Source organism: Sinohyriopsis cumingii, chromosome 4 (genome assembly GCF_028554795.1).
Source record: "Sinohyriopsis cumingii isolate HCF-2022 chromosome 4, ASM2855479v2, whole genome shotgun sequence".
In the NCBI taxonomy this organism is placed as follows: Eukaryota; Metazoa; Mollusca; class Bivalvia; order Unionida; family Unionidae; genus Sinohyriopsis; species Sinohyriopsis cumingii.
In genome coordinates, this window is record NC_142964.1 from 56,180,870 (window position 1) to 56,195,979 (window position 15,110).

General features: G+C 37.4%; 1 protein-coding gene across 1 annotated transcript in view; it reads right to left on the minus strand.

The window, feature by feature from the left end:
* Nucleotides 1–15,110, minus strand: part of LOC149801207 (complement C3-like) — a 333,137-nt gene that overhangs the window by 63,788 nt on the left and 254,239 nt on the right. The window contains exon 27 of the mRNA XM_089955246.1: nucleotides 10,048–10,228. Coding sequence (XP_089811372.1) covers nucleotides 10,048–10,228 — 181 coding nt within the window. The remainder of the gene's footprint in view (nucleotides 1–10,047; nucleotides 10,229–15,110) is intronic.

The following is a 15,110-nucleotide window of genomic DNA, read 5'->3' on the forward strand; positions in this document are numbered from 1 at the left end:
ACACACACACACACACACACAATACTTCCCTTGCCAACCATACATAACCTTCAATTTAAATACATCTTATGCCATAGATCTTCACATCATGTTGTATATATTGTGCATATTGTACATAACAGATAGAAGGCCTCAAGGTAGATTAGTTATGTAACTAACTGAGTTACCTTCTCTCAATAAAGTCTTAATTATTATTATTATTATTATTATTATTATTATTATTATTATTATAGATTTCAAGTTCAATCAAATTTATACACACCTCCACCCCACCATATCATCCCAGAGAGACGTGTCCACCATCTTTTGGTCACCTTTGTTATTATTATTATTATTATTATTATTATTATCACTAACAGGAATAGTGATTTCAGAACTACTGTATGACATGACTCCAGAAATTCCATTTACCTTGCATTTTATTGATAATGTTCTTCTAAAAATCATACTTTGTTTTTAACATTCAAATTATCTGAAATAATGTAATCCTTCATCAAACGAATTTCTTCTAGACCCTGGTAAAGCGTGGATGATGATCAGGATGGTGGACACTGATTTCAGTGGAAGTACATGAAATTTTGAAACATCATGACAGCACATGAAAACTGTACATGACAAGTGTTCTCATTAGCAGCTAGAAGCTGGTTCAAAAACTCTGAATTCGTACTGGTCTGTTTTTACAACAACAAAACATTTCTTGTTACATTGTTGCATTAACCAAACCTTGTAATGTTAAATCTGAGCCAACTACTTCACAACAAGTTATGAGACGACTGAGCAATAAGTACAAGTTACATGATATCACTGGTCACTTTGGATAGTGATGAGTATAGAACCAATAAATTGGTAAAATACTAATTACACATGCAAGTCTGTAGGCAAGGGAATAACTAAAAAGGCTATCATACTTCTTGATCCTGTGACAGAAGTTGCACAGGGTAAAAGGGAAGTATGTTGTCCTAGGTGCTGATCCTGTGACAGAAGTTGCACAGGGTAAAAAGGAAGTATGTTGTCCTAAGTCCTGATCCTGTGACAGAAGTTGCACAGGGTAATGGAAAATATGTTGTCCTAGGTGCTGATCCTGTGACAGAAGTTGCACAGGGTAAAACAGAAGAATGTTGTCCTGGGTGCTGATCCTGTGACAGAAGTTGCACAGGGTAAAAGGGAAGTATGTTGTCCTAGGTGCTGATCCTGTGACAGAAGTTGCACAGGGTAAAAATTAGTATGTTGCCTAGGTGCTGGTCCTGTGACAGAAGTTGCACAGGGTAAAAGGGAAGTATGTGATCCTACTTCTTGATCCTATAGCAGATGTGGTAAAAGGGAAGGATTGTAATAATGATAATTTTTCAACTATTAACTGAACTGGTATAACAATTATTAAAATAAAAGTGGTGAAACAACATATAACAACAACAAAAATGTTACATAAAATGATGCTATTTGTCCACCCTAGGACATGACCTTATGTTAAGAGTTGATTTTTTGACACAAACGCCCTTAATAATTATTGCTATAGGTTGGGATCCCCCTCACACTATTCATGTAAGTTCCTTCACAACAGCTTGTGCATTCAACTCTAATGCATACATACACAAATGACTTGTCACAAAACAAAATACAATATGTGCATCAAAGAAAGTCGATGAATATGTAAGTTGTCATATAAAAATGAACCATCTTGACTTGAAATTAACTATGTGTGATGTAACTACAAATGAATCTAATCATATTTTCATTGTTTTTGCAATATTCAAATGCAGGTACCATCAATAAACACTGACACAAATGACAAATACATTTAAGAAATAGATGCTATCAATAAACAATGAAACAAATGATAGACACATTTATGACTTACAGAGGGCAATTAAGTAAGAAACAAACAAATCAGTTCACATCTCTCCATGACTATGAAAACCATTGTGATGAGATGGAAAAAGCAGAAGTGGTGAACTACTGTCTTTGTTAACAATGGTATGCAATGGTATGGCTGTGATTAAAAATATATGTGTGTGTGCATGCATGTGTGTGTATGTGTGTGTGTGTGTGTGCGCATGTGTGTCAGAGATTTCGTTACATCAGTATATGCTGGTTTTTACTGGTGAAATTTTTCCCTATAACAAAAACTGAGACTGTCAGTAGCCATGAACTGAAAAACTGTCAATATTTTAAAGTCTTGAAAGTCAAATGTCCCAACTTCAGAATCTATCAGAAGCTGATCTGTTCTCTTCATGCAACTGTAGTTCCATATAAATGCTGACTTTGATCAATGACTGACAACATCTCAGCATGAGCAGATTCAGTTTATCTCTTTGATGGATTCAGGTGGCATTAATGATATATACATGTGATGTACTTTTGCTTCCCTAATCCGTTAAAATTTGCCTGTTAGGGCTGGAGTTCCATTGTTATAAAATTACTGAAACATAGTACTGGATTCTTTCTGCAGTTTAACACATGAGGGAGCAAAGAAGCCAGTTTCATCAAGTGTCATTGCTAACAAAGCATTTGCCTGAAGCCATCAAAGAGATAAGCTGACTTTTCTTCTGGTGCTATAGAGTGTGACTAATTGCTGGTGTATGAAGCAGTAAAAGTACAGGACCACTACTTCTGCTTGATAGATGTTAATGCATACTTTTATTCTTTTTGTTCAAAACATGCAACCTCATGTTTTTTGCCAATGGACTGGCTTGGTATGGATTTTGCTGCTTTCATTTTATGGATTACATCAATTCATGCGATTTATAAACCATGCTGAAGTTGAATGCTTTCACTGGAACTAAGCCACTATAATTGAACATTGTATGCAGTGCATATAAACACCCTAACTATTTACTATAAACATGGCCTCTGAACCAAAGTTGTTAATTGTGTGTGGATTAATTTAGTGACTGGAATGGGATTATATTATCTGAGTTTCCTCTGACCCTTCCTGCCCCATCTTAGATATTTTGACATTTATGTTGAGACCCCCTGGGGTCGGAGGATATTGGCTCTTGAAAAGTTGAAGTCTTTGCCACGTAGAGAGAGCCAGATTACCGAAGCATAGAGCACATGACAGCAACACAATACTACTGCACTGTGACATGTGCTCTCTCCTCTTTGAACTTACTATTCTCCATTTTGCTGTGATAGGTTTATGATTGTAGTTCTTGGAATAAATGTGTTGAGAATTAAGTACACTATAGTTCATTTTACAAACGCTGTGACTTTCATTTAATATTTTAAAATTTTGTGCAACATTGGGAAGGGCTTTTATTGTTGATATAATGTAACTTTTCGACCTTTATGGCATGGACATGTAGACTGCAATATTTGCTTAGTCATGTGACAAACCATGCAAATAGTGAGTACCAGGTCAAATTTCATCAACGCTGTAGTTAAGTCTCGTCTCTCAGTATCAAAGACATAACAAATGTTATATTTGCAATTTGGAGTGGGAAGGGTCAGAGGAAACTAGGACTAGGGATAAACTACTGTTGGGATGTTGGTTTTAACACTATGTATTATCAATGCATGGGCAGTGGCAGATGCATTATCTGCTCGGGAAATGGATGCACCCGCCCATCCACAAGTCTCCTGCTGCCTTGCAGGTCGGCTTTGGTTAGCCAAAGGCTAAGGGAGTAAACCCTAAAAGAAAATCCGGAGTGGAGACCCAAAGGCAACTGGACAATGTACTACATCCCCTTCTGGCAACTCCTTGGTCTGGAGAGGGATGGGCTCCACCAGACGACTTTTGCCCAAGACACACTGATAATGCTGGTCAAATCTGAGCTTACAATACCGGATCGGTCGTCGTCCGGGTCAACAAGGACTGCGCCTGCCGTTGTCCACCAGGACAGAGGTGACAAGTGTGCTAGTGGTACTATACATACAATCAGAGTGAGAGACAACATTGCCATCGCCACCTGGAACATTAGAACTCTGGCGCAAATAGGAAGACTCCAAGAGTTGACACATGAGCTGGAACACTACACATGGCACATTCTGGGACTCTGTGAAGTTAGATGGAAATCCCTAGGAGAGGAGAGTGTGACAAGTCCATAAATGGAGTAGGCTTTCTTGTAAACAAAGCCATCAAGGGATCTGTGCTTGAATGCTGCCCCATATCTAGCAGAATCATTTCCATTCAATTGAAAGCATCTCCCTTTGACATCACAATTATCCAAGTCTATGCTCCAACTACCGATCATGATGATGAAGAAATAGAGGAGTTTTACAACAAACTACAGGGTATTCTAAACATGGTCAGTAAGAAAGATATTCTCATTGTCCAAGGAGACTGGAATGCCAAAGTTGGCAAAGATGCTCTAAAAGACTGGGGAGTACATTGTGGACCTTCTTGCAATGAGCTTACCAATGAAAGAGGGAGACAGCTGCTTGAGTTCACAAGTTACAACAACTTGGTACTAGCCAACACCCTGGGACAACATAAAGCTTCACGATACTGGACATGGCACTCACCAAATGGAACCCATCACAACCAGATCGACTACATACTGGTTCAAAACCATTACCAATCTGGCATCAATAGAGCAAAAACAAGGACATCCCAGATGCTGATGTTGGGAGTGATCATGACCTCATGATTATGAACTTCCAAGTGAGGCTGAAGAAAATTAACAAGCCAAAGAACATCAGGCTCAAATTCAACCTTGAACAACTGAAGGACCCTAACATCTGCAAGTCATTCCAAGCCACAATTGGAGGAAAATTTGCTCCACTCCTTGTGATGGATGGTGATGTCAATGAGATGACAGACACCTTCAACACAGTCATGACAGCAACTGCCAAGGACATCATTGGCCTCCATCGACCGAAGAAAAAACCCTGGGTTACGGAAGAGATTCTGAAGTTGTGTGATGCCCGAAGAGAACTAAAAAACACCAGACACACAACAGGGGCATTGAAGTACAGAGAAATAAACAAGAATATCAGAAAAAAATTTGAGCAAAGCAAAAGAAAACTGGAGTGGACAGAAGTGCACAGAAATGGTGAACAGTCTGATAAAGAATAACAGCAAAAAGGCATTCCAAATTGTGAAAGACCTCACCAGACAGAAACAACCAAGAGTCAGCACCATTCAAGACAAAAATGGAAAGTGCCTCACAGAAGCGAGTGACATTGCAGAAAGATGGACTGAGTATTGCAAAGAACTCTACAAACATCAGTCCACAGGAGACCCAGACGTGCTTGAAGTTCCAAACTCCACAAATGATGATGACTTCCCCATTCTCAAAGAGGAGGTGGAGTCAGAAATAAGAGCACTGAAGAATGGGAAGGCAGCTGGAGTAGACAACATCCCAGCTGAACTTATCAAGAATGGGGGAGAATCAGTGAAAGAGCTACTAACAAAAATCTGCAACAAGATCTGGCAGACAGGTGAATGGCCAACACAATGGACCCAGCCACTGATTATAACACTTCCCAAAAAAAGGCAATCTCCAGCTATGCCAAAATTACAGAACTATCAGTTTGATCAGCCATGCTAGTAAGGTAATGCTGAAGATCATCTTGAACAGACTGAAACCACAAGCAGAAGAAATAATCGCTGAAGAACAGGCCGGGTTCCGGAGTGGAAGAAGCACAACAGAACAAATATTCAATCTCAGGGTTCTGTGCGAAAAGTACTCGCAACACCAACAAGACATCTATCATGTGGTCATAGATTTCAAAAAGGCCTTTGACAGAGTGTGGCATGAGGCACTGTGGGCCACAATGAAGAAGTATAACATGGGTCAAAAGTTAACCAATACCATCAAGCAGCTGTACGCCAAGGCTACCAGTGCAGTAATTGCCCAAGGTGCTGTGGGGGACTGGTTCCAGACAACAGTGGGAGTGCATCAAGGCTGTCTCCTGTCACCCACGCTTTTCAACATCTACTTAGAGCACATCATGAGCAAAGCCCTGGAAAACCACTGTGGAACAGTCAGCATTGGAGGGCGTAACATCACCAACCTCCGCTTTGCAGATGACATTGATGGACTGGCAGGCAGTGAAGACGAGCTAGCCACCTTAGTGAGGAACCTGGATGAAACATCTTCCAGATTTGACATGGACATAAGCACTGAGAAGACAAAACTGATGACAAATAGTGGCAAACAAATCTCAGCCAAGATTTAAGTCAGAGGACATGAATTGGAAACAGTGAGCCAGTTCAAATATCTTGGTTCCATAATCACTGAAGAGGGATCAAGAGCAGAAATTTTGTCAAAAGCAGCACAAACAATGGCAGCTATGTCAAAGCTAAGACCCATCTGGAGAGACAAGAATATCTGTCTGAAAACTAAAATCAGACTGTTGCAAGCTCTAGTCATCTCAGTCTTTTTGTACTCATGTGAGGCATGGACCCTGACAGCAGAATTACAATGAAGAATCCAGTCACTTGAAATGAGATGCTACAGAACCATCCTTGGCATCTCTTACATGGACCACATCACAAATGAAGAAGTGCGTAACACCATCATGTGCGAAGTGGGCCAATATGAGGACCTCCTCACCACCGTCAAAAAGAGAAAGCTGAAATGGTATGGCCATGTCACTAGAGCCAACAGTCTATCCACAACAGTCCTGCAGGGCAGCGTCCAGGGTGGCAGAAGGAGAGGTAGACAGAGAAAAAAGTGGACTGACAACATCACAGAATGGACCAGGAAAAGTTTTGCGGAGACACAGGTATTGGCACATGATCGAGACAAGTGGAGGGAACTGATCAGATGTTCAGCAGCACAGTGCCTCAACGACCACACTAGGTCATGAGACTGATGGTGATGATGATGATTATCAATGCAGCTTCTGCAAAGGTCAGAAATGCATTCATTTCATTTTTTCTTTTAACACAATTTTCCTGAATTTATGCAAATGTTAAATTATGTATTACCTGTGTTGATCTGATTCTATGGTATTATCAGTTTGTCAGCATCATAGTCATGCAGATGTATTATTTACCCGAGTATCATACGTCTTTTAGTGAAAGCTCATGTTGATAAAACCATTAATTTAGGAATATTAGCTACAAGACTTTCAAGATGGTTGCCCAGGCATCCTTAATGGACGTCAGATTAGCATCATTTTCATTTAGAACCAACTAAACCATGGGATGAATTTATGTGGAAAATTTCAAGGCAATCCTCCAAGTAGTTTACAAGAAGTAGTAATAACAAACTTGTGCTAATGGACAGAAGGACACAAGACATCAGATGACAGATAGTGAACAATGGACATCAAACCATCCATTAGCTCTTCTGGTCTATGGCAGTAAAACTAAAAAAAAGACCCTACTTTGATATATCAACTGAATAGTTGTTTTTCTTGTTAATAACCGGAGTCTGATTTTTTTTTACACATATGTACAACTATGCATTTTTGGACAATACAAAAAATCGCAAACAATAAACCACAAAAGGATTGAACAGGAATACACTGGGGACAACCATTTCATTTTTGGGTTATATAATCTAATATGTGATACAAACACCCGCCATCAGCCGTCCTACAAAAATATATAAGTGGAACATGTCGAAATAGATCAGGTAATAGATTTTACATACATAGGCTCTATGCTTATTGGGCTGAGACAACACATACACCCTTCCTGACCACCATCTGACTAAAGTCAAGTGGTGGGGAAATGGGGTGAAGTGAGTAAAGAACAATATCAAAATTCAGAATGTGTATAACAATCATTTAAAACATATTTTGCTACAGCTCTGAATCAAATAATTTTATATAAAAAATACTGATTAAGCTTTATGACAATTGTTGTTTGATTCATTAAAATTGCCATAAGACTTTATTACTGAAATGGATAGCAACCTCAAAAATAGGTTACTGATGTAGTCAGGTGACATCTATTGAAGTGCAAGTCCTGTCTTCCTACATTAACAGGTTGAAATACAAAATAAACTTGTTTACTTCTACTACCAATCTGCCTGTAACCAATACAGAATAATATTTGCTTATGATTGGGCTACAAAATGCATGGATCTCGAGGGTCGGTGGTTCTTTCTGGGGTTTTCCTGGATTCTTCCTCCACCATTAATACTGACCGCCATGTATAGCCTATCGTATGCTGAAAAATGGCATTAAACCCCACAACAACAACAACAACAACAAAATGCATGGAATTTCTTCCTCTTAAGCTCATGACTGGGCTACAAAATTTATGGAATTTCACCAACTGACAGAGTAATATTTACTGATGATTGGGCTACAAAATGCATGAAATTTCACCCACTTACACAAACTCGTGATTGGGCTGCAAAATGCCAGTAATTTCACCCATTTAACAGAGTAATATTTGCTGATATTTAAGCAACAAAATGCATGGAATTTCATTCATGTACACAAATTCATGACTGCAGGGCTACAAAATACATCAAATTTCAGTCACTTAAACTTGTGATTGGGCAGTGCATTGAATTTCACTCACTTAAACACATGACTGGGCTACAAATGTGCATGGAATTTCACCCACTTTCCCAAACTTCATGTGTTTCAGGAGGGAATTCTGAAGAGCTAAAAGATCATTTGTTTATTTCCAGATTTAATTTCCACACATATCAATTAGATTATTCCTTAATATACACAAGTATAAACAAACTTAATGTTTTATTTCCCTGATGCTTTGAAGTTAGACTGGTGTTAATGCTGTCCACATCTTCACAGTTGAAATCTCCTAATATAAAAATACTGCATATGTTATTATCTACCACATATCAATGAATGTCTCAATTAATTTGTGGCCCAAAAATCATCTGTCCTTCTACTTATCAGGACCACAAGCATTTATCCAAGCAATATCAACCATGTGAAAATCTATATTTAAGATGGTAAAATTCTATCATTTAAAACAGATGTCTCTTTTTAGTATGTCATACTTCAATACCACACGAAAACACAGATAATCCGGTGAAAGTGGTACATATACACTTGAGTATGTACACATCTAAACATGAAGGTAATTTATTCTAAACCAATCTCCTTCAACTCCATGCAAATAATTTCATATCCATTTGCACTCCAAGAAATGGAGTCACATTCATTGATCTTGTATCCATGATATCAGGTTCAAGGTCAAATATGGTAAAGAAAATTCTTGATTCCATGAAAACACCCACTGATAAAACTGAGTGAAAGTGGTTGATATACACTGGGATGTATACACATTGTCTATGCATGAATGTACGCTGGGATGTATACACATTGTCTATGCATGAAAGTACACTGGGATGTATACACATTGTCTATGCATGAAAGTATACTGGGATGTATACACATTGTCTATGCATGAAAGTACACTGGGATGTATACACATTGTCTATGCATGAAAGTACACTGGATGTATACACATTGTCTATGCATGAAAGTACACTGGGATGTATACACATTGTCTATGCATGAAAGTACACTGGGATGTATACACATTGTCTATGCATGAATGTACACTGGGATGTATACACATTGTCTATGCATGAAAATACACTGGGATGTATACACATTGTCTATGCATGAAAATACAATTTGACCAATTTTAGTAAATGGCTTGGCTAATGTTAATCCCATGCCATGAATTTAGAACCCCAAAAGCCTCTTGGTAATCTTGACCAACTGTATGCAAATACATGCTGGTTATTGGATAAATCTATTTCTGAATGGAGTGACTACTATAAGAATGACCCATTTCCTAAAGGACACATGGGAAAATAGTTTGATTTACGCTCATGTCAGACTAATTTGTTTACCTAGATTCACTGCAATCAACAGACGTCAATGTAAGTTGGAATAAGATGTCTAAGGATTAACATTAACCAAACTGTTAATTTGAAATGGAAATGGATATGATAGTTTTCCACACAGATGCAGAAGGCTGGAGGAAAAATTCACAATATTTGAAAAATTTACATTATTTTCATGCAAATTTTAGCAATACTGCACTTTAATCAAGCCAGATCAAGGGTGGGACACAAGCTGCTGAGGGTCCTAGAGAGAACTAGAATCATTATAAACCTGGTAACCTGTAACACTAAATGCAACCATTTATCAACTTACCTTGTCCTGCTGTTCTGCTCAGCTCTTTGAGTCGGTTGTTGGCATCTGTCATGTGAGGACTTTTCGATATGGCTAGTGCATAGGCTGCAATTGCTAGGACATACATGTCATTAATGTTTTTATAATTTCCTTCCACATATTTCATGGCCTTGTCAATTCCAGCATTCACTGTCTGGGATACCTTTATAAAGATCAAAAAAATAATAAGACAATTCCCTCAAAGAGACTTGAGTATTTTACTGGCTGAAAAGAATTCTGAAGAAATCACATAAAGTCCTTTTCTTCCCTTCTTTTATTCTTCTTAATTGCTCAGCACTGAATTCCTGTATTGTTTTCGAAACTCTAACACCACAATATGGCCACATACTTAGCTTGGTCTGCTAAAAAAAAAACTTTTCAAAGCCAAGAGTCTTCCCAGGAATCTGAGGTGAGTCCATTTCTTTGTTTTAACTGCCAAATATTCAAACTAAATTAGGTATCAAAACTATATTATTTTGTTTGAACTAACATATTCACAAGAAACCTTAAAGTACAGTACAAAGTTCTCTAACATTTTCTCTCGCCTTACACCTGATATCATAGATAGTATATCACTAAACTTGTCTCAGAAAATGTCCAATATAACCATAATAAGTTTGGTTAAATCTATAAGTAAAATATTTTGAAATAAAGGCCATCCTATTCTTTCTTCAGATATATCCACAAACTGAAAAATGATAAAACTCCATCCATATTTGGCGTTATTATCATGCTTAACAGCCAGTACAACTAAAATGCCAAGTAAAGAACTTTAACCTTAAGTGCTAGCAATCAAGTGTTCATTGTTATACAACCAATTACAAAGTCATGGCAAAATCCACTTGTATCAGTAGAAGTCACTGTATTTATTATCTCAGTCAGGTACAAAAATGCAAGCCATGATCTTTGACTTGACCGCAAGTTAAACTCGATCTATTTAAAAAAATTCTTCACAAAGGTGCCATATGTTGGTGGCTACATCTGTACCATTTCAAAACCAATTAAATATTGCAAGAAGTGTTCCAGTGAAAAGCACATGTAAAGGTCACTTTTGGGGGGAAAGAGGAGTTGAGATGATTAAAATACCATGATGGAGTCATTAGAAGTCTTTCAGTGAAAATCATAGATCAGTATGACCTTCCATTCTGAAGAAGCAGCAATGGAAATTTAATGGTGGCTATAATGCAAGTCAGGTTGAAACCATTTGTATTGAAGACCAACCAGAGATCAATCTTAAGGTCAAAATTTCATGTTCATCTTTTGAGGAGGAATAGTGACAAGAGTTTCAAGATGGCCACCATGGTAACCTTATTGGATGTCTGATGGCATGTCCTACAGGCACAAACTTCATTTAGGACCAAATATAGGTCATAATAAGTCTTTAAGTGAAAACCAATTGCCAATATGTCCTTCTGTTCAGAAGGAGTAGCATTAACAAGACTTTCACAAATAATATGTGATACCAGATTATAACCAATTTTAATTAAGACCAACTAGACAGTATAGGAAGTCTTATAGTGAAAACCCTATGTCAATATGACCATCCATTCAAGAGTAGTAGCAATAGCATTTTTTTCAAGATGGCCACAGCAGAGGCCCTTTGGATATCTGTGGATCTGTTTTCATTTAAACCAACTAGACACCGTAAGAAGTTTTTTTTATATATAGCAAAAACCCAATGTAAAAGCAACAGTCATTCTGGGGAAATAGCAATAAAAAAATTTTCAAAATGATTTCTGAGGTAGTCATGTTGGATATCAGATAACACTATTTACACTTAAAATCAACCAAACATCATAAAAATGTTTCTGTGAAAACCCCATGCCGATACAGCCATCTGAGCAAAAGTAATAGTGGTAACAAGATTTTCAACATGGCTGCCATATTGGATGTCCAACAGGCATCATTTGTAATCATAACCATTAAACCTTCGCTTGAATTTGTTTGTAAAGCGTCATGGCAATCCTCCCTTTAGCTTAGAAGGAGTAGTAGTATCAAAGTTGTGCTAAAAGACAATGGATGATGGAACCCAGATGATATATAGAAGGCTGACAGATGACAAGAGCTCTTCTGTTCTGTATTCAGTAGTGTAAATAAATAAGTTATTATAAGTTGGCATCATTCAAGGTATTCATCAGATGTATGTATAAACTAGGTTTGATATAAACCTAGTCATATTTGTTAGTTCTATCATGCCCACAAGCTATCACAGACATAATCCAAAATCATGATCTTTGACCTTGAAATCACCATAAAAAGTGAAAACTATCAACTTCTTTATTGAAACAAAAATTATACACAAAGACTGGTCAAAGTTCCTATTTGTACAACTCAGTTTTCGTTAAAGTAATGAAATACTAAAATGGATATAATGACCTCTGACTTAAACCCACGGTCAAGTAGGTCTGGCTTTTATACTAATTCAAACAAGTGTGGACAGGCTTTAAGGTCATATCTACACATAATTTTAGAACACATGTTTTAGTGAAGACTCTAGGCCAATGCCACCGTTTAGTCAAGTTGGCTACTTTTAAAATGGTTCCCATGTTGAAGGTCAGATCAGAACCATTTTTATTCATAATCAACTACATATTGTTCTAATGTTTAGTTGAAAGCCCATGGTGACACAAACCATTACTTCAGAATCAGCAGCCATACAAAGATTTTCATGTCCATCCAATAAACCATTTTTGCAGTCAAATCAGCGTAATTTTAACACGAAAGGAACAACATACTGTTAGAAGTGTTTTGGTGAAAATGATACATAGAAAGGTCATTCATTTAGAAGGGGTATCCATAGCAAGAAATTCATACTGAAAACTCTGGTGGCCATTTGGATGGTCATAATGGCACTGTTTACATTTATGAACAAGAGCACGTCATAACAAGAGTTTTGGTGAAAACTCCATGTTTCTTTTTATAGGATTAATTCTATGTAAGCACATTAATTGCTGTATGGTGCCAGTGAAATGTTAATTCTAAAAATGTAAAGCAAGTAAAAATTTAAAAAGGTTAGGAAGATAAATCCTTTCAAATAAATGTTAATCTGATGTCCTACAAGACAAAAGATAAATGATAACTGATGATATTTCTCAAAGATAAAGGAAATAAAGAATCAAATATATATATACATATATATATATATATATATATATAAGCCACATTCTGCTAACAAGTCCAAGATTTTCTCTGATAATATATTATCTTAAAACTTCCTTACTGACTTCACATGAAAATGAAAAAACTCCTGTCTGATGTGGATGGTAGTCTATGCACTCAACAAGAATGTGTTCCTGTGGACACTGTCAAAGTCTGCACTCTACCCGAGTCTCACACATAAGGTGGTATTCAAGGGTCATCTGTACGTGTCTTATATGCAAGCACTCACACATAAGGTGGTATTCAAGGGTCATCTGTATGTGTCTTATATGCAAGCACTCACACATAAGTTGGTATTCAAGGGTCATCTGTATGTGTCTTATATGCAAGCACTCACATGTAAGGCGGTATTCAAGGGTCATCTGTATGTGTCTTATATGCAAGCACTCACACATAAAGTGGTATTCAAGGGTCATCTGCATGTGTCTTATATGCAAGCACTCACACATAAGGCGGTATTCAAGGGTCATCTGTATGTGTCTTATATGCAAGCACTCACACATAAGGTGGTATTCAAGGGTCATCTGCATGTGTCTTATATGCAAGCACTCACACATAAAGTGGTATTCAAGGGTCTTCTGTATGTGTCTTATATGCAAGCACTCACACATAAGGCGGTATTCATGGGTCATCTGCATGTGTCTTATATGCAAGTACTCACACATAAAGTGGTATTCAAGGGTCATCTGTATGTGTCTTATATGCAAGCACTCACACACAAGAAGGTATTCAAGGGTCATCTGTATGTGTCTTATATGCAAGCACTCACACATAAAGTGGTATTCAAGGGTCTTCTGTATGTGTCTTATATGCAATCACTCACACATAAGGTGGTATTCAAGGGTCATCTGTATGTGTCTTATATGCAAGCACTCACACATAAGGTGGTATTCAAGGATCATCTGCATGTGTCTTATATGCAAGCACTCACACATAAGGCGGTATTCAAGGGTCATCTGCATTTGTCTTATATGCAAGCACTCACACATAAAGTGGTATTCAAGGGTCATCTGTATGTGTCTTATATGCATGCACTCACACACAAGATGGTATTCAAGGGTCATCTGTACGTGTCTTATATACAAGCACTCACACATAAAGTGGTATTCAAGGGTCTTCTGTATGTGTCTTATATGCAAGCACTCACACATAAGGTGGTATTCAAGGGTCATCTGTATGTGTCTTATATGAAAGCACTCACACATAAGGTGGTGGTATTCAAGGGTCATCTGCATGTGTCTTATATGCAAGCACTCACACATAAGGTGGTATTCAAGGGTCATCTGTATGTGTCTTATATGCAAGCAGCACAGTATTGCATTATCTCTGAAATGGCTGCCATATTGGTACTAATTTCATTCAGTACAGGTCATAGCAAATCTTTAGTAAAACTCAATTTCAAAGTGACCATTCATGCAGCAGGAGTAGCAACAACAATATTTTCAAGATAGCCAACATGGCGGTCATGTTGGATGTCATATCAACATTTTTCATACAGGACCATCAACATGTCAAAAGCAGTCTTGTAGTAAGAATCACATGTTGATATGACTATATGTTCCTGAGGTAAGATATTACTTCATTCAAGACAATTTACATACTCTTTAAGTGGAAATATGTCAATATAACAGGAGTAGCAATTAAGAACTTAAATATGACAAATGTAGTAGCAATATTGAATGTCAAATAGGCTCACTTTTCATTTAAAACCAACTACAGGTTATAAGCAGTGTTTTTATGAAAATGCAGGGGTTATTGTTGGTGGTGGGGGTGTAACAAATTTCAGTTATGTAATAGTTATCTCTCCATTATTGCACTGCAATTATCTTTTGCTAGTGCTAGTCACCAGTCCAAGGACATTATTCTCTCTGACAATTATTAATTGG